General features: G+C 43.9%; 1 protein-coding gene across 2 annotated transcripts in view; it reads right to left on the reverse strand.

Moving 5' to 3' along the window:
* Positions 1-29: 29 nt before the first annotated feature.
* The window catches only part of VCL (vinculin), a 101,762-nt gene continuing 77,050 nt past the window's right edge, over positions 30-24,741 (reverse strand). Inside the window, exons 12-22 of one of the 2 annotated variants that reach the window (XM_079900685.1) lie at positions 23,499-23,698; positions 21,327-21,455; positions 17,464-17,613; positions 15,355-15,463; positions 13,929-14,231; positions 12,205-12,329; positions 10,676-10,861; positions 7,046-7,249; positions 4,828-5,031; positions 4,336-4,440; positions 30-2,088 (exon numbers count right to left, since the gene is read on the reverse strand). In XM_079900685.1, coding sequence (XP_079756811.1) covers positions 1,942-2,088; positions 4,336-4,440; positions 4,828-5,031; positions 7,046-7,249; positions 10,676-10,861; positions 12,205-12,329; positions 13,929-14,231; positions 15,355-15,463; positions 17,464-17,613; positions 21,327-21,455; positions 23,499-23,698 — 1,862 coding nt within the window. In that variant the 3' untranslated portion in view covers positions 30-1,941. The remainder of the gene's footprint in view (positions 2,089-4,335; positions 4,441-4,827; positions 5,032-7,045; positions 7,250-10,675; positions 10,862-12,204; positions 12,330-13,928; positions 14,232-15,354; positions 15,464-17,463; positions 17,614-21,326; positions 21,456-23,498; positions 23,699-24,741) is intronic. The other variant, XM_079900684.1, reaches the window with a different exon arrangement.

The following is a 24,741-nucleotide window of genomic DNA, read 5'->3' on the forward strand; positions in this document are numbered from 1 at the left end:
GTTTTAAACAGAAGAGGCAGAAAATATTTGCATATAACAAATCCTAGCTTATAAATGTAATTTTTTAGTGATGTCTAATCAGCATTCAGGGATTTTTTTTTTTTTTTTAATTTGCTTCACTGTGTCTTGAGCACTGATATTAGAGAAAAGCACATTGGCATAAAGTGTAAACCAGTGTCTCAAAACACTGGAAGAACTTGGAGAGCAAACATGATTTTTCTTACTTCCTCTAAGTAGTCTTTAGTAAAACAAAAGGTGATCTTTGGCATAGATTCATGCTTTAAAGGCATTAATATTGCATTTATATCAGGTAAGCAACTATACAAGGATGCTGAGGGCCTTGAAAATAATCATCAGTTAAAAGAAAACAGAGGAAGCCTGAGTGTACAGTACCAACTTAAGACAAGTTTTACACATTCGATGTTAGGGTCTAACACACACTGGAGGTGGGGAGGACATTCAGGCAAGGGTTCTTACTCCTTTACTCATCCAGTTCTGGCTTTGGGAAGAAGTATAGTTTCATGTACTGGGGAATGCTTAGACAGCAGTGGTAAGTACAAGAAAGGAAAAATTGCCTTCTCTCACTTTGCTAATAGGAAACTTACTATGGTGATAATTAAATATTATACCCATTACTCTTTTGAACAACTGTACTTAAGGAGGGAGGGTAGGATGCAAGGGGCTTGGCTGTTGTTGGCTGAGGGAGGTAGGAATCACTGAGGACTGTTTCCCATCGATTCATCCCCAGCAGTGCCAGAATTCCAGTCTGCAAGTACCACCTCCCTTAGGTAGGCAGTGTCCTTCAGACAGGACTGCCTTTCCATTAGACACTCCTGGGGACAAGCACCAATTCTTAGGACTGAATTTCAAAAGGATAAAAACGATCTTTCAAAATTATAGAACAAACATATATCTTTAAAACCTTGTTTAGGAAGGGTGTGGGAAGAATACAAAAGCCAGGACAGGAGACATCATTTGGTTAAAAATTAAATGCAGCATTTCAGCTCAGAAAGAACAATAAGAGCTAAGAATGAATGATAAGGCCTCAGCATAGATCTCTGCAGGCAGTGACAAAGCGTGGAGTGCCTGGGAGTGGCCCTGCTGGGAGGATGGGCAGGGCCACGCCCCGGCCACTCTGCCTCTCCAGTGGCAGAGAGCACCAGGACACACAGTGTGTTCTTGGGATGGCTACCTTGGCAGGCCGAGGCAGGATATGGGACGGAAGGTTTCCCTAGCACAGACATTGCTCTGGAAAGAGGTAAAGACAGAATCACATGATTTGGTGATTTCCTCCTGACAAAGTGAAATTTGGTTTTGTACTGTGGGAAACTAGAAGGATTAAATTGGGGAAGGGCAGGAAGTGAATCCAGGCCCCACATGCTGGGGCTCCCCAGAGGCCACCTTCCCCTGCAACAGTGAAGGTCACTCCTGAAAAGGACCAAGGTAGCACAGCCAGGGAAGGCAGGCAGGGTCAGCAGCAACATGGAAAGCCCCAAAAATTTTGGAGGCACAGTGATTTCCTTAACTGATTTGCCTGGGCCCTGGGTCTTGGGAGCCTGGCGGAAAGAATGGGGAGACGGGGGCAGAAAGGGAACTGTCCTTTAGGGAACAAGCGCAGAACAGGATGTCTGGCTAGTGTTCACTCTTGGATTCTGAGTTTATGTGAAGTCCATGGGCTAGAAACCCCGTCTGCCTATTGGGACAGAGTGTGCACAAGTAAAGCCGTGGTCGAGAATACAGGCTTTATAAGGAGACACATTTCAAAGTGTCCATGACAAGAGTATAAATGTTTTCTAATGTGAAGAGGCCCCATTCCTTTCTGTTATGTCAGGCCAAGATGTGGCTTTCAACCCCCCAGTAATCTTGGGTGGCTCCTGGGACTCCGATCATTTTCATTCTGTTCAGCAGGGGCTTCTGTGTTAGCCAGGTTCAACCAGGTGTCTACTGGTACCAGGGAGTCTTTCTAACCCAGCGCAGTGTAAATCCAGCATCTGTTCGAATTTTGATTGAAGCTGCTTCTGCTTCTCGAACAGTCTCCTTCACAGACTGCATGAGGTTCTGGGCATTGTGAACCAGCATCTCTGTGGCCTGTAAGGAAAGAGGAGCTCTCCATTACTCACAGTCGCTGATGGAGCCCTGCCTCTGAAACAGGCTTAAGCCAGGAATGCAATGCAGTTTACCCTACCTGTACCTGGCATCCCTTGTATTTGTCACATCACTGGTGGTTTATAGCTGGATCACCAAAAAGAACCCAAAACTGGACCATCACTGATTTTATACTGTACCCTTAGGTGGCTTCTAGTGTATACTCCTTTCCTGGTGTTCAAACAAGCCCCTACCTCGGGCTTCTGCAGTCCCCTCTACCTAGAATGCTCTTCCCCCAGTTATCCCATGGCTCACCTCTCACCTCCTTCAGATCCTTGCCCATTTGTCACCTTGCTGAGGCTTTTCCTGCTCACCTTATTTTAAATCACAAACCACCTTCCCAACTCCCAGCATGCCTCATCCTCCAATTCTTTCTTCACTTTTCTCTACAGAACTTACCATCACTAATTGATGTACTGTATGTTTTACCTAGGTTGTTTATCTGATGTTTTATCTAAAATTTAAGTTCCATGAGGGCAGCAATTTTGGTCAATTTTGTTCTCTGCTGTACCCTAGTGTTACGTCAGTGCCTGTCACGAGGCATTTCATAAACATTTAATTAACACATGAAAAACTAACCAAGTAAACCAACCACCTTATAAATCCATGAAAATCTAAATAAGTAAATCTTGTAAACATACAAAATACAGGACTGAGATCACACTAGTAACTAACTTATCAATCCATTAACTCAGTAATTTTTTTTTTAATTCTTAAATATTTTTGAGCTGTAGACCCTTTGAGGGTTTAATGAAGGCTGTGGATTCTCCCCAGAAAAAATTGCTCACGTGCACAAAATTTGTACATGCAATTTCAGAGGGTTCATGGGCTCTGAGAGGCATAACTATGGACTAGAATTCCCAATCAGTTAATCTTTTCGCTTGGTCAACAAAGAGGCTGAGGCCCAGCGTGATTCGGAGACTTGCCAGCCCAACTCACACAACAGTCAGGATGAGCCTCAAAACTTCTGACTTGCAATCCTGTGTTTCTTCCATTCTACCACACTGTTTCTTTCTTTTTTTTTAACTGGAATATTTAATGGAACATAGTAGATACTCCCAAGATACATTTTTGTTGGCTAATTGATTAAATGATAAGGTTGGAAACTCTGAGTCTTACCCTTTCTTCCCTGTTTTTTCTATTTCCTTTTCTTGGGGCAGGAGAGATCACATGACAGGAAATAGCCTAGTGCCCAAACCCTGCCTAGAACACATGGAAGTTAAAGGTTAAAATCCAGTTCCCATGGTTTGGGAGAAGAGAGGGTTATGGTGAGAGCTGTTGAATTAAACCATGGTAGTTAAGGTAGCACTACTGACACCAAGAGAAGTAGCCTCCCTGTTCCTCTAAAGTGCTCCTAACCTCTATCTCCTGGCCTGGACAAGGAGAGGGATTGTGTGTATTTTGTTAACTCCCCTACATAGTATGTAATACAGTGCCACATACATATCCCATTGCATGATGAGCCTTGTCTGAGCAGTTCAACAAAAGATGTGCTACCTTCCATAAGAAGAAATTGTTAAGTCTGGCTCATAGCAGAGACTACTAGAGAAGAAATGAGAGGAAGAGGTGCTCAAATGAGGGCTTTCTGAGAAGACCTGAGCCACGTTCCCAGCAGGCAGGGAGAGAAAAAACTGTGACTGCCGAGATACATACAAGAAACACTTAAGCAAACACTCCCACCATCTTTATTTCATTCTCTGTCAAAGAAACCAAAAGAGAAGCACCTCGTCTGAGATGTCACTTCAGCCTCAGCACAGGCCTAACCACCTCATGCCCCTGAAAAGCCTACGCTATTCATCCTCCCTGAGGTACTTATCACCCAGAGAACAAGGAAGCAGAAATTCTCCAGCCAGAAGGATAGAGTGAGCAGGACTGAACAGGCATTGGAGGCCTCGAGAGAGCCAAACCTATTCCAGGGAGGAAAAGAACCAAGTAGAGAGTCCTAACTGCTGCTGATTCACTCCCAAGGCCTCAATTTCTCAGCTGTAAAATGACAAGAGTTGCACAAGAGCTTTTTACTTCCCTTTCCAAATTTCTGATGATCTCTCCAACATAGATGCCCTTCTGAGAGAACTGAAGACTCCATCCTACATACTGAATACCCATTTCACAGTTAAAATTTCCTCAAGGCTGAACTGAATTGCTATCAAGTGGAATAGAAGCTGCTGGCGAGAAATCAGAAGCACATACCTGCTCAGACTCCTCGTCGCTTATGTTGGTCCGGCCCAGCATGGTGGCCTTCACCGTGGACAGGATTTTGAGCTGGGTGCTTATGGTTGGGATTCGCTCACATACCTGAAAAGAAAATTTAATTTAGTATGTTTCTTTATTTTTCTTATCCACAAGCTCCCTGAGGATGAGACTTAATTCACCTCTGTATTCTCAGTGGCTGGCATGCAGAAAGCATTCAGTAAATCAGCAGCAGGATTCCAATTGTTTTACCCCTAGGATCAGTATAGTCCTTCTGTCCAGACATGGAAGCATTAAAATTCTTTCATTTGATTCAGAAATAAACTTGCCTGTATCTGTCTTTCCCAAATACACGTGTATTTCCCCTTTCTGCTATTTCTTCCCATTCTAAAGTACCTCCTCCTTGCTCACCCAGTTTTCTCTCTCCTGCTTTTCACCCTACCCCCTGCCCCCCCCCCCGCCCCCCGCCACACACACACTTTTCCTGAGTACCTGTAAGAGGTTGGTTCTAATCCGCTTATCTGTGCACTGCTTGGCAACCTCCTTGGCCAACCGAGTCACCTCATCTGAGGCCTTGGCTATGTCCTTGGCACACTGAATCAGTGCCCGCTTGGTACCGCTGCCCCCTCTGACCAGCCGAGACATCTCAGCCATCAGCAGAGCCATGCGCTTGGCTGCTGCAATGATGTCATTGCCCTAGAGAGAAGCAAGATACAGTGTGAGCTCAGCCCATACTCTGGCCAAGTTAGGGAAGGAAGTAGAAGCACAGAGAAGAGAGGAGGGAGCCTGCTGCTCTAGCAGCCCTCTGGGGGGGTGAGAAGAAGGTATACAGACTATTGTTGAGTGATATAGATACAGCACAGGAGAAATAAACGGAAGAGTGAGCCAGGGTACTCACCCCAGTACTCAGTGAGAGACAGAGAGAGAGAGAGAGAGAGAGAGATCACCGGACCAAAAAAGGAAGACTTGGATATTAATCTGAAAGGGCAACATGTGAGCCCCAGGCATAGCACTAAACAAGCATTTCAGCATTTCCAGGTTAATCATGTCAATAAATTGGGGATGGGCCCAAGAAGTTGGTTAAACAGGCATTTTCCTTTCTGTGGGGGGAAAGCAGTACAGCTGGCCTGAAGGGAAAAATACAGATGAGCCTTTCCAGATGCTGAAATCATCCTCTTTATCCTTACCCTTGTTACAAACAGCAGCCAATGATTGTTGCTGCTGAACTAGAATTTAAACCAAGTAACTATCAGCCTTGGTGAAAAAAAATTTTTTCTGACCTAAGTCTGCTCCTGCCCTCCCTCTACTGCCTCTTGTTTGTACTCTCAGCCTAAAGGAACATATTATTTTAATTTTTCACATTTTAAAAGGCCAAGAATCAATTCTTCAGTCCTCTCAGCTAAGTGGCTTCAATTAAAGAAACCTTCACAGTTAAGAAGATGCCGGGGGAGGCGTTGGGAAAATAAAAATCGTGAGTCAAGCCGTAAATGTAACCCTCACTCCAACTAACAGCAGTTTATCTTACACTGGGCATTTTGGTTCATTAAAACCCTCATGGGTCATAATAAGGAAATGTACAAGTAATTTACTTTATGCCTTCAAAAGGCTGATATTTTGGCTGATAACAACCAAAAATAACAAATGCAATGTTCAAAACTACCTAAAAGGCCAGGCTCTACACATTTTTCCCCTCATGCTTTACAATTTCTAGACAATGCAGTGAGACATACACAAACCATGCCACTGCAGGGTGCTCTGTGAGAAACCTCCACAGGCACCGTGACGTGGCTGATCTTTTACGGTGGAGGGTGTATAACATCTTGGGCAGCAATTGAGGCCAGAGAGAACACAGGCATGGGAAGAACTCATGAGAATAGGGGTATGTTAGACAAGGCTGGCTGGGCCCACCTCTTCCAGTGCAGACCTGGGATCATTCCAGGATTTCATGACCTTGGTTAGAGGACAGTGTAGTGCCAGGGTTAGTTATTTATTACCCATCGCTCTTCAAACCCTTTCTTCTTGCAACATGCCACCTTCAAAGGGAAAAAAGTGATTGCCCCCATCCCCCACTCCCTAAGGCCAAAGCTCCATTGGTTCCTGTCCTGCAGACTTGAGCGCTATCTGATCCCAACTCACACCCCCTCTCCCACTGAAACGCCTGAACAAGCCAGTCAGTGAAGCCCCCTTCCCCGTGGACTCCCATGAAGGGAGCATCTGCCCCACAGCCAAGTGCAGGACAGCAAGCAGCCCTCCCCAGAAACACTTCTCACGCTGATCAACTCTGCCTGAGCCAACAGTGAGAGGTCAGCGGGGAGGGGGCATAGGTGGGGGACAGGCAAAGTCCAGTGATCAGGCCAGATGACCTCTTAATGGTCTACAATGATTCCTGACCTGAAAGTCACTGAGAGGCATCCACGGCTTCCCAAGGGGTTTAAGGTTCCAATATGGGCCACAAGGTCAGTAAGAAAAGGAATCCTTTCAAAAAGTGACCCCATCTCTAACTCCCAAACATAAATGCAATCCAGTTAATCTGGCATTAGCAGACCTATCAAACTTGTGAAGCCAGTCCTAACAACAAGGTGCAGACAGACAGATGCCCGCCCGGCTCAGACTCACAGGACCCGCACAGATCATGAGTGATGCAATGTGTCAAGGCTGCACATGGCCAGATGCATATGGGGCAGCCCCAGCTGGGGGCGCTAATCAGTACCTTACTAGACCACTTGGTAGCTTCCCGATGCAATGACTGAGCCGCTGCCAGAATGGGCTGGTTGACCGGCTGACTGGATGGCATTAACAGCAGCTCAGGTTCGTAATCGTCTTCCATGTCAGGGGGGACAGGGGACCCAACAGCGTCAGCCGCATCTGCCTCAGCTACAGCACTTATACCCACCTTAGCGGCTGGGTTACCCGGCTTTGTCGATGGCAGGAAGGGTGAGAAACAGGGACAGTGTTAGTAAGAGCAGTAGGGCTTGGGCAACTGAGCTTCAGCCGGTTTAGTAACCAAAGTTTGCCTAGGATGGGAAAGAAAATGGATACTCTCCAGGAGTCAGATGAACCAAGCTCCACAGAAGGGGGAATTCTCAGCCTCCGGCACCGGCCTTGTTCACAGTAAAGGAAAGACGCTTACGCCAGTAGCAAACGGTTTCCAGAGAACTATTTATACAAAGAAAGAAAGTGGCATTCCTTTTGTATACACTTACTACCAAAGAGTAATTCTCAGGTCAGAACATTTTTGAGAAGCCAAACAATAGTAACTTATTAACTTTAAAAGGAATCCAGAGGGAAAATGTAAGTGGAACCACACAAGTTGCTTTGAACAGAACAATGTGAACAACTGCTGGCTCATATGAACGCTGTTCTACAGCTTCCAGGAAACAGAAAGTGTCTTGGGTCAGCTCTGCAGCTGCCAGACACAGATTATTTCCTTCAGGGGTTAAAACTTCCAGAATTGAAAATGATAAATTTGAGGCAACAGATATCAAACCAGGAAAGAGGCAAGAAAAACACAATGGTGAGTGAAGAGGACTTATCAAATACCCCACAATCACCCAGCTAGAAGGAGCCTCAAGAAGACATCTCATCCAGCAACCACCTTAGGGAAAACCCACACTTCAGAGCAGCTCTCCCTAAGGTCTACAGAGACAACACTTCACAATTTCACATTGCATCCATAACTAGCTGACTAAGAAAGCTGTTCTTCGGGTACACCCTGAATCTCTCCAGTTGCACTTACCCCAAACTCAATTTATTGATATTTCACAGATAAGATAACACATGGACTTGTCAACTGACCAAAGCAGAGTTCAGAGGAGCTCAAAACTGGTGTGCATGAGAAAACAGGACCCGTGATGGGGGAGAGAATTAATTTAATACCAGGGATGGGCATTCTGAAAGGCCAGGAAGGAAGCAAGAGAGATCAGATGCTGAAAATAGGCTAAGGGGGAAAGAGAATGAAAGGAATTGCCCCAATGAAGCCGAACCACTTATATAAAGAATGGCAAACACAGGTTCTTTATATCAAACATCTCTAACCAAGAGGAAGTAAGAGTTTGTGTGGAATTTTATTTGAGGTTGCTACAACTCCTGAAAGTCTTAATCCGCACAGGAAGCCTGCCTCCAAACACTGACTATTAAGTTGGAGGATTCAGGGCCAACAAGGGGTTTGGGTACCTTCTAAATCCTTTCACCTAAACTGTCTCAACCAGGACTCAACTCACCCCCATTCTTTAGAGGAGAGGCCAGCCCACTTCTGCTGGGGTTCAGAGTCCCAAAGTACAAAGCAGACCGACAGATACACAAACACATACCACCATCCGTCCTCCCTAAACACATGGTTCAAATAGCTCCTGACTTCACACAGCTCAAAGTCAGCAATCCCCAGATGCTCCAAACCTCCAGAGACAGTCAGACCTACGGATTTTTGGCAACAAATGGCAGAGTGGGATAAACATGTAGGCCAATGCTGTCTGCCCCTTAAGTTTTATGTTTGTCTTTAAATTCATGTATATTTTGTGTTCCACTGCACAATGTATCTGTTATTTTTTTTAAGTTCAAAAGTACATTTATTTAAAATGTGGGCAAGATATCAATATAAAAGAAAAGAGTGTAAGAAATAAAGATTTGAAATGTTTTGTACTTTTATTTTTAACATCCATAACTTAGAGTGTATCTGGGTTTATAAAGAAATTTAAATTTTCCTTAGGGAATTCCCTGGCGGTCCAGTGGTTAGGACTCGGCACTTTCAATGCCGGGTGCCCAGGTGCAATCCCTGGTCAGGGAACTAAAATCCCGCAAGCTGCGTGGCACGGCCAAACAAACAAATAAATATGTTCTTTAAAATCTTTGAGTAGGGCTTCCCTGGTGGTGCAGTGGTTGAGAGTCTGCCTGCCAATGCGGGGGACGCGGGTTCGTGCCCCGGTCCGGGAGGGTCCCGCATGCCGCGGAGCGGCTAGGCCCGTGAGCCATGGCCGCTGAGCCTGCGCGTCCGGAGCCTGTGCTCCGCAGCGGGAGAGGCCACAGCAGTGAGGGGCCCGCGTACCGCAAAAAAAAAAAAAAAAATCTTTGAGTAAAACCAACCTTCACTATCACCCCCACCCCACTCCCCATGTGCACTGGGACTCTGCTAATGGTCCCAGGGGTGTGCATGCCCCAGCTAGAGAGAGATGATTATAAGTGATTCCACGGGTCAGGTCCAACACCAGCAAGGTCACCATTCCTTCTTGGAACCTGGGCTCACAGCTAACAGTGCAGAAAAATACAGAGTTAAAAAACCAAGGTAGGGCTTCCCTGGTGGCGCAGTGGTTGAGCGTCTGCCTGCCGATGCAGGGGACACGGGTTCGTGCCCTGGTCCGGGAAGATCCCACATGCCGCGGAGCGGCTGGGCCCGTGAGCCATGGCCGCTGAGCCTGCGCGTCCGGAGCCTGTGCTCCGCAATGGGAGAGGCCACAGCAGTGAGAGGCCTGCGTACCGGAAAAAAACAACCAACCAAACAAACCAAGGTCAAATTCCCAGCCTGAAAAAAACCAAGATCAGCTGCATGTGCAGGAGGTCCCTGGGGAACTACATTCAATACAAGAGCTTGAGGTGGCTGAAGGTGTGAAATGAACAAAGTCCAATAGATGTTGGGAATAAAGATGTAGGTTCATGGTAGAAACAGTTTAGAACTGACTTCGAACCACCTTCCACTGCAGGGTTAACAATAATATTTAGCTCTTGTCTAGAAAAGCTACCACTCACTTTTCATCATTCATGAGGCATGACTGCTGCAGCATCCAAATTTTCACCAACCATGTTAATATTTACACTTCCAGATTGTTTAGTAGGAGTTAGCCTGGAGCTGTCTTGAGTTGAGGGGTAAGATGATTCTGAGAAAGGGAAAAAGCACATGGCTTCTAAGACACCAATCTACCTGCTTCTATGAGAAAAGAGAAGGAAAATGCAAATATTTCATGTAGCTATAGCAGAGCCTACAGAAGACTGTGCCATGTTTGCAGTGTGGATAATTAGCACGAGAGCATCTAAAAACATTCAGTGACCCCAAGAAAGAAGAGCAATTTCTAAGAGACCAAATGTCCAGCATCAGGGCAGCTGACACTCTAGAGGACAGAAGGAAAAGAACTTTCATCTCTAACTAAGGTATCCTAGCTCTCACTTTAGCTGCTAGAAGGAGAAACCATCAAGTACCAGAAACATCTCACTAAACCACAAGAAAGAAGAGGATTGTGCTATTGGCAATAACAGGAACCAAAGCAGAGAGAGGGTGATTTTCCAAATAGACTTCCTGGGCTGTGTACATGGCTCTTCATCCTTTCTCAGCAAGAAGAGCTTCATTACTTACCTTACTGGACCATTTGCGAGCTTCATCATGGAGCTGCCTGGCAGCCATCATCATTGGCTGGTTAATCACCTCCCCAGCTTTCTGCTCAGGGAACTCTTCATCCTTCTCCTCTGGTGGTGGGGGCCTGGGAGGAGGGACCTCACCCTCAGGCAGAGGTGGTTTGGGAGGAGCAAGCTCATCTGTCAGCTAAGAAAGAATTACCAGGTTGTAAGTAAAGCTCTAGGAACTACTCCCCACCAGAATTCTTTCCTTTCCTTTAAAAAGCATCCCCAAAAAAGCCACCCACATTCACTCCATTTAAGACCATCCACACTGATCATAAGGACCACCTGTTTCAATCTCAACAGAAGCATATTTTCTTCCTTTTTTCTCCACAAAAAGTTAGCACCTACTGTTTTGGACATATCCCAGGGAGGCACGCACAGCCCTACTGGGCCAAGGATCCTCAAACGAGATCTAAGTTCTGGTCCTGACTCTGTTGACGGGCAGCTGCATAAGCAACAACTTCTCCCCTGGGCCTTGGGTTTCTCAAAGGGTTTATCAGTGAGGAATATCTAGACCAAATGACCTCTAAGTTCTTGATTCCAAATGTCAGGACTCTATTGATCACATAAGAATCCATGCCCCAGAATAGCCCTCCCTAGCCACCCACCAACAGCCCAGTTGAAAAGAATCAAGTCAAATCAAAAAAGAAGCGTTGAAGGCTAGGGAAGCACTGTTCATTAGCTATGGGCACAGTGACCCAATTTTGTCCTCAACAAACTTAGAAACTTAAATATGGAAAAGTAAATTTGGGATATTAAATATGGGAAAGTATATCAGGGACAGTAAATCAAATTATTGCCTTGATAAGCTATTCCCAAGGACAAGCTATTTCCAATACTGTCAGAGAAAATGTCTAAAAATAATGACTATTTCTGATTCTAGGATTTGTATCTGCAAGCTATTGCTCAGCTTTCCTCCCCCTAAACCATTTACCTATGGAAGAAAAAATTCATGGTACTTTCTGGGGCATCAAAAGATTTAAAATTATAGTTAGGGAAAAATTAACTTTTTTAAAAAAAAAAGGATTTTATTACTTTTGCTACTAAAAAAAGTCAAATGAAGGAAAGAAGAATGTACACAAGAGTCTAACCACCTCAGGTTTGTCATCATCAACTGGGAACACATAAATTCTCACCACAAACTGTGCAGATTATTTTCCCACTCCTCACTAACTTGCCCCACTAACTAACTCATCACTCATCACATCCACACTTACCACAGCCAGCTCCTCTGCTCCAGTCACTTCCCATTAGAGCAGGCCAACACCAAAGACCCCCACTTACCCAGCACACGCCATGCATAAGCACTCGGTTAATACCCCGCCAGATTCAAGAATGAAAGTCGAGTTGTGCCTCTGACTGAGCTTCAAGTAAAAGTTAAACAAAGCTACCTAGTGACCGAGGCTCCAGAACAGCCTACCTCTCTCTTGCTACAGTCCCGACACCCTGCTGCTCAATTCTCCCAAACTCTCTGAATCTACTTACTCGGAGCTGTTCAAGGTCTGGCGGAGGAGGCGGGAAGTCAGGCTCCTGAGGTTGGAAGGCTTCTCTGACCTTGGCCACTGCTCCCAGGATCCGGTATCCCGAGTCCAGGAAGCTCTTTTGCAGGCCTAAACACAGACACCCTCACTTTCAGTTGGGTAGGTCAGTGCCCTGGAGCACTGTCTGTCCAGCAGAAGAACTGGTTTCCAGTAACAAAAGCTGGATATGAAGCTGCCAGTAAGCAGCACAGGCAGTGACTGAAGGGGAAGGGAGGTAAGAGCCAGGCAGATGCCCTGAGGCCTGCAAAGAGTCAAAAGTGGCACAAACCAGCTGATCCCTGTAGTGCTCAGGGCGCCTTCTTGCCTGTACAGCTAACAAGTACTCAGCACATTGCCGGGCCAGGAACACTTTGGGCTCAGGTGGTGCTCATCACCTCTCATGATAAAGCAGTCGAGAGATAAGCCTGCCCCACTCAGAACAGGGGAGATGTCAAGTTTCAGATGGGGCACACATTCCCTGGAGTACTTCTCACCTTTCTCCCTACTCCTTTGCTCCACTTGGCATTCAGCATATTAACCCCTACATTGAGCTGCTGCTACTGTGTCCAGTCACCCAGAATTAAAGGAATCTACTCAAACTATTAGAAACTCCAATTAGGAAACTGAGCACATCTTCAGTGATGGTGGGTTGAGAAAACCAGAAAGATTTTACCTGGGCTAGGGACGAACAGGGCAGCCCCTCCTTCCCATTCTCTCACACTGAGTGGATTCTACTCATAGAAGAGGCTAGAAACACTAGAGGCTCACAGGAGGAAGGAATTCAGATGTTTCCAGCCAAAAAGGAGTGGTTACATCTTTAGCAGTAATGAAAATATGATCAAAATTCAGCTAAAGAAAACACAAACTCTTTGGTGTAGGATCAAGATCAAGACCTAGGAGACCCACAGGTTAACTTAGGCTTTCCAGATTTGACAGAAATAATGAATGTTGTCCAGAGAAAAAGCATTTTAAGAAAAGCAGAAGGTATGCCAGTTATATAAGCTAAATGGTTGATAAATTGGTTATTATGCATCTTTTGAGAAATTTCCAAAATAATGACTAAACAGGACCAGGAGTTATTTAATCAGACATTAAGAAAGCACAGAGAGACTTCCCTGGTGGTGCAGTGGTTAAGAATCCGCCTGCGGACACAGGTTCAATCCCTGGTCCGGGAAGATCCCACATGTCACGGAGCAACTAAGCCCGTGCGCCACAACTACTGAGCCTGCGCTCTAGAGCCCACAAGCCACAACTACTGAGCCCGCGAGCCACAACTAGTGAAGCCCGCGTGCCTAGAGCCCATACTCCACAACAACAGAAGCCACAGCAATGTGAAGCCCACATACTGCGATGAAGAGTAGCCCCCGGTCGCCGCAACTAGAGAAAGCCCACACACAGCAAGGAAGACCCAACGCAGCCAGAAACAAATAAAAAATAAAATTAAAAAAAAAAAGCACAGGGAAGTTGGTCCAGAGAAACTAACTTACAATAACCCTGCCAATATTGCAGAAAATATTCTGTCCAACATATTTTGAACAGAGAAAGCTTAATATACTATCCTCAAACTAAGTATCTGTAGTTTTTGCTCCCAGGTTGTGTCATGGTTGTGGGGTGCATCTTCTCTCCCCACCCTGTCAGCTTCCTGAATTAACCTCTCAGCTGAGGTGAACCACACCATGCATTGCTTACCAGGGTCAGAAATGTTTCCTGCCACAGCCTTTGCATCCACCACCATTGGGGAGATGGTTTTGCTCAATTCGTCAGAGGCGGCTTTCACGGCCTCTCGGAACTTGGGATCCTCAGAGTTCTCCACCTCCCTCTTAGCAACCAGCAGGATCCGGTTGGCCCGACGAGCAATGCTGGTTGCCCCAGCGACCAGCATCTGAGGCTGAATATTGGCCATGGCGACTTTACACTTGTCCAGGTCTTTTTTAATTGCTTCTTCGGAAGCATCCAACAGAGATTTGGTGTCAATGGCTTCGTCCACCAGCCCTGTCCGGAGAACAGAAATGGAATTTAGTTTCTATTTTAGAAGAACAGAGACTCCAAAACCCTGTTGTCCACTCAAATTTCTCACGTGAAAGTACAACACCCATAATTCTCACCTTCAGCTCAAAACCCTTCTTACACAATCAAAAGCTTCCAGGTGATCACCATTGTAAAAAAAAAAAGTGAGAATGTAGCCCAGGAGGCCATACAGACTCACAGCATTTATACCAACCGTGGTCACCAGCCTTCTTGTATCTACCACAGACAACCAGAAACGCTTTGACATCAGGAGGAAACAAGGATTGCGTCTGAAACCTTCACCGCATCAGCACCACATTATCTGTTAACAGTATTTTCTCCCTTCCCGTCTCACTCCCCAGCCATCTGTTGCTTATTGGCAGCTTGCAGTGCCCAAGATGAGCCACGCAGAGGATACCAATAACCCTAACAGCCTGTTTCTTGTTTCTGTTACCTCTCTTCAGACACCTCAGGAGCTCCACTTTCATCTCTGGCTGCTATGGACCCCTGTCCCAGCAGGTTCTGCAGGGAAGCCGAAGAGCCTACATTCCTCATCTCTTCCTCTCCCATCCCTCCCTCCAAAGAGAATGGAGAAGATTCAGAGGTGCCACCTCTATCGCACAGACACAGGTTTGTCAGTTGTTGGTTTCTCCTTTTTTTAAAAAAAAAACTACGTAGTTGATAAGTTGGAGGAAACTCTGAGACAAGTTGTATTAAATGGTAGCTATTGTGGTTCCTTGAAATGTGAACCTGCTGAAAATGACAGGGACACTTACTGTATCCACAAACACCGCCTCTCAGCCTCTGAAACCAAACTCTGGCTCAGACAGAGAAAAGACACTATTCAGAGAAGATAGGAGCTGTAACAATAAACATCACACCGGGAGGGCCACATTAAAATCAAAGAGACTCAAAGAGTCTCTCTTCGGACAAAGTTGCAAGGCTTGAATGAGAAGCCGCTGCTGCTCAGCGGCCTTAATCAGGGCCAAGTACACTGTCGAGCACATGACGGTCCCTTTATCCAATTACAGCTGAGTAACATAACTGGTCCTGTTTGAGTTTCTCAGTCTCATGGATCAGACAGGAAGAATTTTGCACATAACTCTACCTGTCATTTTTTCAACATTATCGATCCACTGGTTCTTCATGGTCTCAAAATGTTCATAAGCAGCTTGATTTCCGGGATTCCTAAGTAAGATGCGAGCCGCTGAGACGACCTGGCAATGACAAAACAACCTTTAACCACCACTCAAATATAAACCTTCAGCAAAGCTTCCCCCTCTTTACCTACAGGTGGCACTATAAGGCCAAAAATCGGTGAGTCTCTTTTCAGACCAAGCACTTTAGTTTTGGTCTCATAAACAGCTCCCCAGAATGGGCCCTCACAAAAGATTTTACAGTTACAGCCTGATTTTAAGAAGGTAATAAAGTGACAAAGTAAACGGGTGTTTGCTTGATACTTCTGAACATATACAAAACGGACAGATACTTAAGCCTCATCTTAAAAAGCACCATTAAGAATGATACTAAAGATTACTTAAAACAGATTTATAAATATTTATTAAAAATAACTGTCGGACTTTCCTGGTGGCGCAGTGGTTAAGAATCCACCTGCCAATGCAGGGGACACGGGTTTGATCTCAGGTCTGGGAAGATCCTACATGCCGCAGGGCAACTAAGCCCATGTGCCACAACTACAGAGCCTGCCCTCTAGAGCCCGCGAGCCACAACTACTGAGCCCACGTGCCACAACTACTGAGCCCACGTGCCACAACTACTGAAACCCGCACACCTAGAGCCCGTGCTCCGCAACAAGAGAAGCCACCGCAACGAGAAGCCCATGCACCGCAACGAAGAGTAGCCCCCACTCACCACAACTAGAGAAAGCCCGCGCGCAGCAACGAAGACCCAATGCAGCCAATAAATAAATAAATAAATAAATAAATAAATAAATGTTCCTTTAAATAATAATAACTGTCTACAGTTAACAAAGTGCTTTCACATCCACTGTCTTACTAAATCCTCACAACAAGCCTGTGAGAGTGAAAGGACAGTAATCTCTCCACTTCACAGCTGCAAAAACCAAGACGCAGAAAATTTAAGTGACTTGCTCAAGAGCTCCCAGCTAGTCAGTTGCAGCACTTGGGGAAGGAACTAACATTTACTGAGTATTTGATAAGTTATAGGCTGCACAAGCATCTTCTTAATCCTCAGAACAATCCACTAGGAAGGAATTATCTCCATTTTACACAAGGAAACTCAAAGTGACAGAGGATTCGAATCCAGATCTGTCTACAAAGTCCTTGCTCTTTCCATAGTTAGTGCCTTAAGCCTAGTGCTCTGTTCCTGTTTTTTCAGAAATCTCAGTTTTATAGAGAAATCCTATGTTTTATGTTCCATGTTTTATGGAAATTTTTAAGGAAAGTTAGACATGTTCATATTTTATGGACATTTTTTTTAAAAAGCTAGACAAGTATGATTTTTCAAGAGAATCTAACTTGTTAACATGCCACATTGGCAAAAGTTGAACAATTAAGAGACAAGCTTATTTCCCCTGTCTCTGCCTACAAGCTCCCCACCAAATCTAGTATCATAGATTTCTAAAGCCCAGACAGTTCCTAATGTACCACAGGCACTCAAGAAATATCTGCTGAATAAATGAATGAAAAGATAATGAATTTTCAGTAATTTTAATGGAAGAAAACAATGCACAAACATCACACTAAACGATGTTGAAGAGATCTTTTAAGAACATCTATCATGTACTAGAACTTTAATTCCTGTCCAAGTTGTTTTCTTTTGTTCCCACTCTTCCAATATTCTGTTTACAGTACATTAGCTACATCTTGGTTATATAATTAAATAAAAAAGAAAAATTATGGCCACATCTAAAATTTTTAAAATACCATCAAAGAGATGTGGGGAAAGGCATAAGCTCTAAAATCAAAATAAACTAACCTCCCAAGATTATTGAATTTTTCCCTAATTATGCATGGGAGGGGGGTGCTTTACTAGTTTTTTCTACTTTCAAAACTAATCATGATCACTGTAAAAAAATTCAAACAATATAAAAATGATTTAGACATTAAGGGTATGTGTGGATTCTTTCATGATATTTTATAGTAAGTGTTCAAAAATGTATAGAAACTGTTCTGTAACTAACCTTCTTTACTCAATATGGTGTGTACTGACATGATGAAGGGGGAGTGAAACCCACCTGGGGTGTGAGTTCTCGGGCTGTCTTCACTGAGGCCTGAATGCCTTCCACCGTTGATTTATTAGCAGTTCCAACAGCAGCCGCCTTCTCTGCTGTGGCTCCAAGCCTTCCTGAATGGTTTTCAAAGTTAGCTGCCCTCTCATCAAATACCTTGAGGAACAAACAAAGACATTAAGAAAATTTATTGCAATAAAATGGGTCAGGCAGCCTAAGAAAAAGTCTCTCTTTAAGCAGAGGCAGCAACTGCTTCAGCAAAGACTTTACAAGTTAATAAGACAACAGTCACATCGAGTCTTGGCCTTGCCGTATCTCCTCAGAGGTTTGGCCATAAGCATCACATGCATCCAGGCAAGTGCACACACACCGTTGAATTTCAGCGCAGTCAATGCTTACCAGGTGCAAACAGGACGTACAGTGCTGTGCAGTCTGCAATAAGGAGTTCACAGAATCCAAAGACTTAAATAATCCCTGTTCACAAAAGGCTTATCCCCTAGTTTGAAGAGTATAGAAAAACCTACTCCAGGTTCCAGTGCAGGTGGCTGGATGCATTAAAGGCCAAGAATATCCAGAGTCCTAACCAGAGCTCCAGCCTCCTCAGGGCAGCTTCCCTCACATATCCCATTACCATTAATGTTGTAAAAGCTCTGCCCCTGACCTCCATGGGAAAAATGATAGCTGGTGCTCACACCCACGCCTGACACAAGGGTAAGGATGGCTGACTTCCATCACCCCAAATGCAAAACCATCTACTGAATTGTTCATTCAGTTCACATATTGTTAAAAAGTTAACTTCTTCTTCGACATGGATATTATGCAAGGTCACATACCACGAAGGGGACAATTTAACTTAGACACGAAAGTTCTTCTGTCATTTGTTTGGATCACATTATTAGAATTGATGCTTGAGGCAAGGTATATCCAACAGCCCTGGGTGAGCTTTATATTATACACAGAGCACATTAGGAACTGCCTGGCAGAATCTACCCTCTTCTTTGCCTCCTCCTGGAGGTCTACCTGCCCCTACTTGGAGACAAGTTCTGGCTCCCAGCAGACAATCTCTGAAGGTCTCCTGGTCCAACAGCAGGCTCCAGTCTCATTGCCAGGGTTCTATGTTTATGCACGCAAGTCTCTTCCCCATTCTGACCTCTTGTTTGGATTCAGCCAGCTGGGTTCTTGCCATTTAATGCTCAGGATCTCTTCCTAAATCTCTAGCCCCCTGGTCCTCTTCTCCTGGCCTCAGTCCTTGTTTCTCTCCTTGGCTGGTCTCCCACTCTGAATCTATAAGGCTTTGCCAACTTTGGTTCACCATCTCAACCCCAGTCTATGTCTGCTGCTCCCTCTGATTTACCCAACTGCTTAGCTTGCTTTTCTTGTCACTCAACCAAACTGTACTGAGCACCTACTATGTGCCAGGCCCTGGAACAGGTGCTGAAGATACAAAGATGAATAAGACATAATTTCTGCATCTCAAGGATCTCACATCCTAGCAGGGTTAAAAAGGCCCATAAACAGATACCTACAATAGTTGTGTGCTATGTGCAATAATAAAACTAAGCATTGATACTAGGGAGGAAAAAGTAAGGCACTTAGACTATCCAGGAAGTGAAGGATACTAGAATAAAGGATAAACAGAAATTAGCCAAAAGAGATAAGGGGACAATAATTAGGTAGAGAGACAGAAAGAACAAAGACATGGAGAAAAGAAAGGACAGAGTACGCAGGAAACTATAAGCAATGAGGTATTGCTGGGGCATGAACTGAGAGGTGGGGTTTGTGGGAAACAGGGGTAGAGGGAGTATTAGAAGCCAGATCACAGAGCTCTGGCTTTCTCCTATGTGAAAAGGAAGGGCCACTGAAAGGTTAAGCAGGAAAATATCAGGGTCAGATCTGTATTTTTATTTTATTCGTGCCCTAGTGATGGATTCAAAGACCAGTCTCAGCTGTGTAGTTATAAAGGCAGCAGGGAACAAGGATCAGAACTAGAGCCGTGGCAACATGAATAAAAATTAGAGAGAATTCAAGATGTATTTGTGAGATCAAATTAGCTTGTCTTACTTTATAGATGTGGGAAGATGAAGGGAAGAGTCAGTGGCGACTCACAAATTTCCAGCTGGAAGAAAACAGGAGGACAACACATGCTGAGGTACCCATGCAGCATCTAGGTAGAGATTACCAGCAGACAGTTTTGTCTGCTCATCAGACACTCAGATGTCCGGAATGAAAACACAGCACATCACCCCAGCCTAAGGGGACCATGAGCTGAACTGACCAGCAACCTAGGCTAGAGAAAGAAAATGGGGGTCATTAGCAAATAAGAATAACATAAACGTCTGCTCACCAGTTCTACATTGTCTTGGGTGCCTGACCCAACCCTTTCTCCTTCACTACCAATACTATAGAGGATGGAAAAACAAATACTTGCTTTCCTAGATTCCTTTGCAGTGAGGTAGCCATGTGACAGCATTCTAGCCAATGAGACATACACAAAAGTCTCCTGGAGGATTTCTGGGTGAGCGTTTACTTTCATTTATTCAGCACCAAGGATGTGTCAGACATTGTTCTAAGAAATGGGAATAAAGTAATGACAAAACAAAATCCCTGCCCACATGGAGCTTTCATGCTAACGTGAGGAAAACGAGGTAAATATGTAAGTGTTGATAAACACGAAGGAGAAATGTAGGATATGGAGATTAGGGAATTTCTTGGGATGGGCTTGGGGTGGGGTTGCGATCTTAGGTGGTGACCCCAAAGTGACATTTCAGTAGAGAGCTGAGGAAAGTGAGCGAACAATACCTGCAGTTATCTGTGGGAGGACCAGAGAGAACAACAGCAAGGGCCCCAAGGTTAGAACATACAAACATAAACAAGGAATATTGGGAATACAACGCAAGAAGATCAATGCAGAGACAGGAGCATGAGGGGGAAGAGAGGCACCACACAAGGTCAGACAAGTAGATGGCGGACCAGATGCAGTGGTGTGACGAAGCTGCTGGTATCAACTCACACAAGCTCATAAGAGCCAAATGTGCCCATCTCTTCCCGACTCTGCTTACAGTGACTTCACATTGAAACAGCCATCATGGGAATATTTACATCATGGAAATTAACAAACATTACAAATCAGGGCCTTCTTGTTTTTGTTTTTGTTTTGTTTTGTTTTTTCCTGTGTCTACCAGCACATCACTGGCCTTACTGTTCATTGTAAGGACTCTGGCTTCACTCTGGGACAGGGAGGAGTAATCTGAAGGGTTTGAGTAAAAGAATGACATCAAATGATTTAAAAGAATTGCCCTGACTTCTGTCTGGAGAATAAAGTGTCCTAAGGGGACACTAAAAGGAAGGTTATAACTAGAGGGACAGTTATTCTAGTTGTGACTGGAATGCCCCCACTGCTCATTTCTTACTGCCTTGAACATAATGCCTAGGGCTGCATCAGCATCTCACATCATGAGGAAAAGATCAAGAAAATCAGAGAGATACCAGCTTTCATGGCATCAAGCTGCTGAACCAATGCCAAGGCTACCTAGCTCCATGTTTCTTGTTATGTGATGAAAATAAAACCCACTTGTTTTCATCTCTGACAGTCAGGTCTTCTACTGCTTGCAAGTGAAGACATGTCCTAAAGACATTCCTAAGCAACATACCTGGTGACTGAAAGAAGAAGTGGCAAGGCCTTTCTTCCCTCTTCTACCTTTCCACCCTTCATCCACAATTTCCCAACCACTCCTGACATACACTGCAGTCACATTTTACCTTTACACACACACATACACATACATATACATATACACATACACATACACATACATATACATATACACATGGCTGGCCAACAGAAGAAATGGAAGACCTCAGATACCCACCTCTTCCCTATTGGGTGCATCAGGAGGGGCAGTGGCTGCCACTGCCAACAGCTTGATGGGAGTTGTAGTATCACTGAAAACATCTGACACCTCCTGAGTCATGGCCTCCTGCATCCGGGCTTTCAGATCCTTTAAAACATTGTTTAAAAATTAAAATTTCCAGAAATATCCAAAAAGCACATCTGCCATTGTCCTTCCTTCACTGACACATTCATTCATTTGGTGTTTCATTCAACTTTATCAGCTATGAGTATCAACTGTGTACAAAGCACTGAGCTAGCATGAAACAGGTGTAAGAAGTGAATCCTGCCCACATGACCCACATTTCCCTAGACTGTTCCACCCAAACAAGAAATCTTACTTCCTTTCTTGATGGCCCCTAAGAATAATACTAAGAATCATGGGGTTGAGCCCAAAGAAGACCATGAGATGAGACAGAGCTCCTCAACAATCCCAGTGCTGGAGGGGCCTGACATAATTACAGTAACTGTAAGGACTGTTTGGTGGATGCAGTGCCAAATTTCTAAGCAACTTCTTATATTTAGATGAAAGAAATCAATAATGGAATTTTTCTGGATATTTCAAATAAGCTTCTAGAAAAACTTGATAACCAATATATGAATCCATTTTTTATTTTAACATGGGTCAAAAGCAGAAGATTCTCAGAAGTCATGAAAAAACTCCTTTTCATAATTATCACACTTTGTCCAATCTAAGTTTTATTCTAGATTAATACTCGAAGAAGGATCAATCACCCCCAATGTTTCTCAAGGTGGGTAGCATGCACTGGCTGGTGGTATCTGAAATGAATATAGGTGTTACACAGACAAATGTTTTTATTTTAATAATTGTGTGTTTCTTTTATAGAATATTAGAAAAAATATAACTAACTCAAACTCCTGATTTCAGGATTTTTATAAACTTTTCTTTTAAATAAAGTTTAAAAAAGGAGTCCATTTTAAGAAAAATACTGACTAAATAAAAAAGTATAGGTGATACATGGTAGAGCAAATATGAAAGAGCCCTTGATTGAGTGAAGCTTGAGAAACACAATTTTAATTGCTATCACACACTAGTAAGCTTTTCCTTAATAAGCTCTGGATTTCCTTATATTCTTTTTTTAAAAATTTTATTTATTTATTTAATTTTTGGCTGCATTGGGTCTTCATTGCTGTGCACAGGCTTTCTCTAGTCGTGGCGAGCAGGGGCTACTCTTCATTGCGGTGTGCAGGCTTCTCGTTACAGTGGCTTCTTTTCTTGCGGAGCTTGGGCTCTAGGCGTGTGGGCTTCAGTAGTGGCACGCGGGCTCAGTAGTTGCGGCTCACAGGCTCTAGAGCACAGGCTCAGTAGTTATGGAGTGCGGGCTTAGTTACTCTGCAGCATGTGGGATCTTCCTGGACCAGGGCTCAAACCCGTGTCCCCTGCATTGGCAGGCGGTTTCTTAACCACTGCGCCACCAGGGAAGCCCCTCCTTATATTCTTGATCACACTTTTTTCACTTTCCCTAGACTCAAGAAATTATATTTTTTAAAAACTCTCCCTCCTAATTTTTGAATAATAGTAAGCATAAGAAATGTAATGAGCCTGTGCTCCACAACAAGAGAAGCCACCACAATGACAAGCCCGCGCACCGCAACCAAGAGTAGTCCCCACTCGATGCAACTAGAGAAAGCCTGCGTGCAACAATGAAGACACAATGCAGCCAAAAATAAATAAATAAAAATAAAAAAATAGGCAATGGGGAGTTTTCCCCATTAGTCTTAAAAAAAAAAAAAAAAAAGAATCCGCCTGTCAATGCAGCGGACATGGGTTTGAGCCCTGGTCCAGGAAGAACCCACATGCTGCAGAGCAACTAAGCCCATGCGCCACAACTACTGAGCCTGAGCTCTAGAGCCCGCGAGCCACAACTACTGAGCTCGCGTGCCACAACTACTGAAGCCTGTGCACCACAACTACTGAAGCCCGTGCACCTAGAGCCCAAGCTCCGCAACAAGAGAAGCTACCGCAATGAGAAGCCCGCACACTGCAATGAAGAGCAGCCCCCGCTCGCCACAACTCGAGAAAGCCCGTGCACAACAACAAAGACCCAACGCAGCCAAAAATTAAATAAATAAATTTATTTCTAAAAAAAAGAAAGAAAGAAATGTAATGATATGTGCTCCCAAGTTCTACCTTTAAAGAGTCTTGGAGCTGAGATGCAAGGGCTCTCGCCTGAGGACTCTCCCCTTCCCCTCTGGCAGCCAGGTCAGCCAGCTGGGCCGTCAGCTGGTCCACTCGGTCACACTTTGCAAGAAGATCTTGGCGATAAGGCCCCATCATGACATTTGCCAGACGATGACCTTCGGCCACAAGCCCTCGGATGGCAGCCTGACCTGCACCAAGAGGAAAACACTGAAACTCACATAGACCAGGAGAAGCCAACCACTGTGCCATTCTGGTAAGGATTTCTTTTCTTAATAATACATTTAGTGGGGTTAGTGGGGTTTTTTCCCCTATCAAGACAAAAAACTGGGGAAATATAAAAAACGTAAAAAAATATAAACTACCCATAATCCCATCACTTGGAGACTGATATATTTGACCATTTCCTTCCAGTCTTTTTGAATGCATTGCATGCTCCTATACATACATACATTTCTCTTTTATAAAACCGGGATCATACTATACATTAACTTTTACTCCTTGCTTCTTTTTATTTAACGTGAGCATTTTTCTACATCATTAAATATTATTCAAAAATCATGATCTAACTCTATGCAACATTTTATCATATGAACCATAACTGTTAATATTATTAAATATTTACACTATTTACATATTCTCATATGTAACTCCTTAGAAACATCTCTAATTATTTTTAGAATAAATTCCTGTAAGTCAAATAGCTGAGTCAATGGGTATGAACTTTTTTAAAGCTCTTGACATATAATTCCAAATTGCCACTCAGAAAATTTGTACCAATTTATTCCTCCACCAGTAAACTATATGTCTGCCTGATTCCCCCACACTGGGAATCACCAATTAAAAATTTTATCTTTTTCCAATGAATACAGCAAATGAAATAAATAGATCTTTCAGCTTGCTATCATAATACAACCTAAATTCTTATAGATCCATTCCTAAAATCTCTCAAAAATCAAAATTTTAGGTTAGCAACTCTACAGGTGATTGTGTGATACAGGAGCCCTCACAACTGAAAACAACCTTGGTAGTTAAGTGTCTTTTACTTATTTTCAAAAATTATATTTAACTGTGAACTTAACTAAGGACTGTAATAACAGAAATACAACAGAATGAAAGTATACATAGACTGGAAATAATTAGCTCAAAGTTTCAGCTGCAACCTGAGGAATTTTCTATTTGCCTGCAGCAAAATCATTTATTTATTAATACTTCTTGATTAAATCACAGGAAA

This window comes from Stenella coeruleoalba, assembly GCF_951394435.1.
Source record: "Stenella coeruleoalba genome assembly, chromosome: 16".
NCBI lineage: Eukaryota > Metazoa > Chordata > Mammalia > Artiodactyla > Delphinidae > Stenella > Stenella coeruleoalba.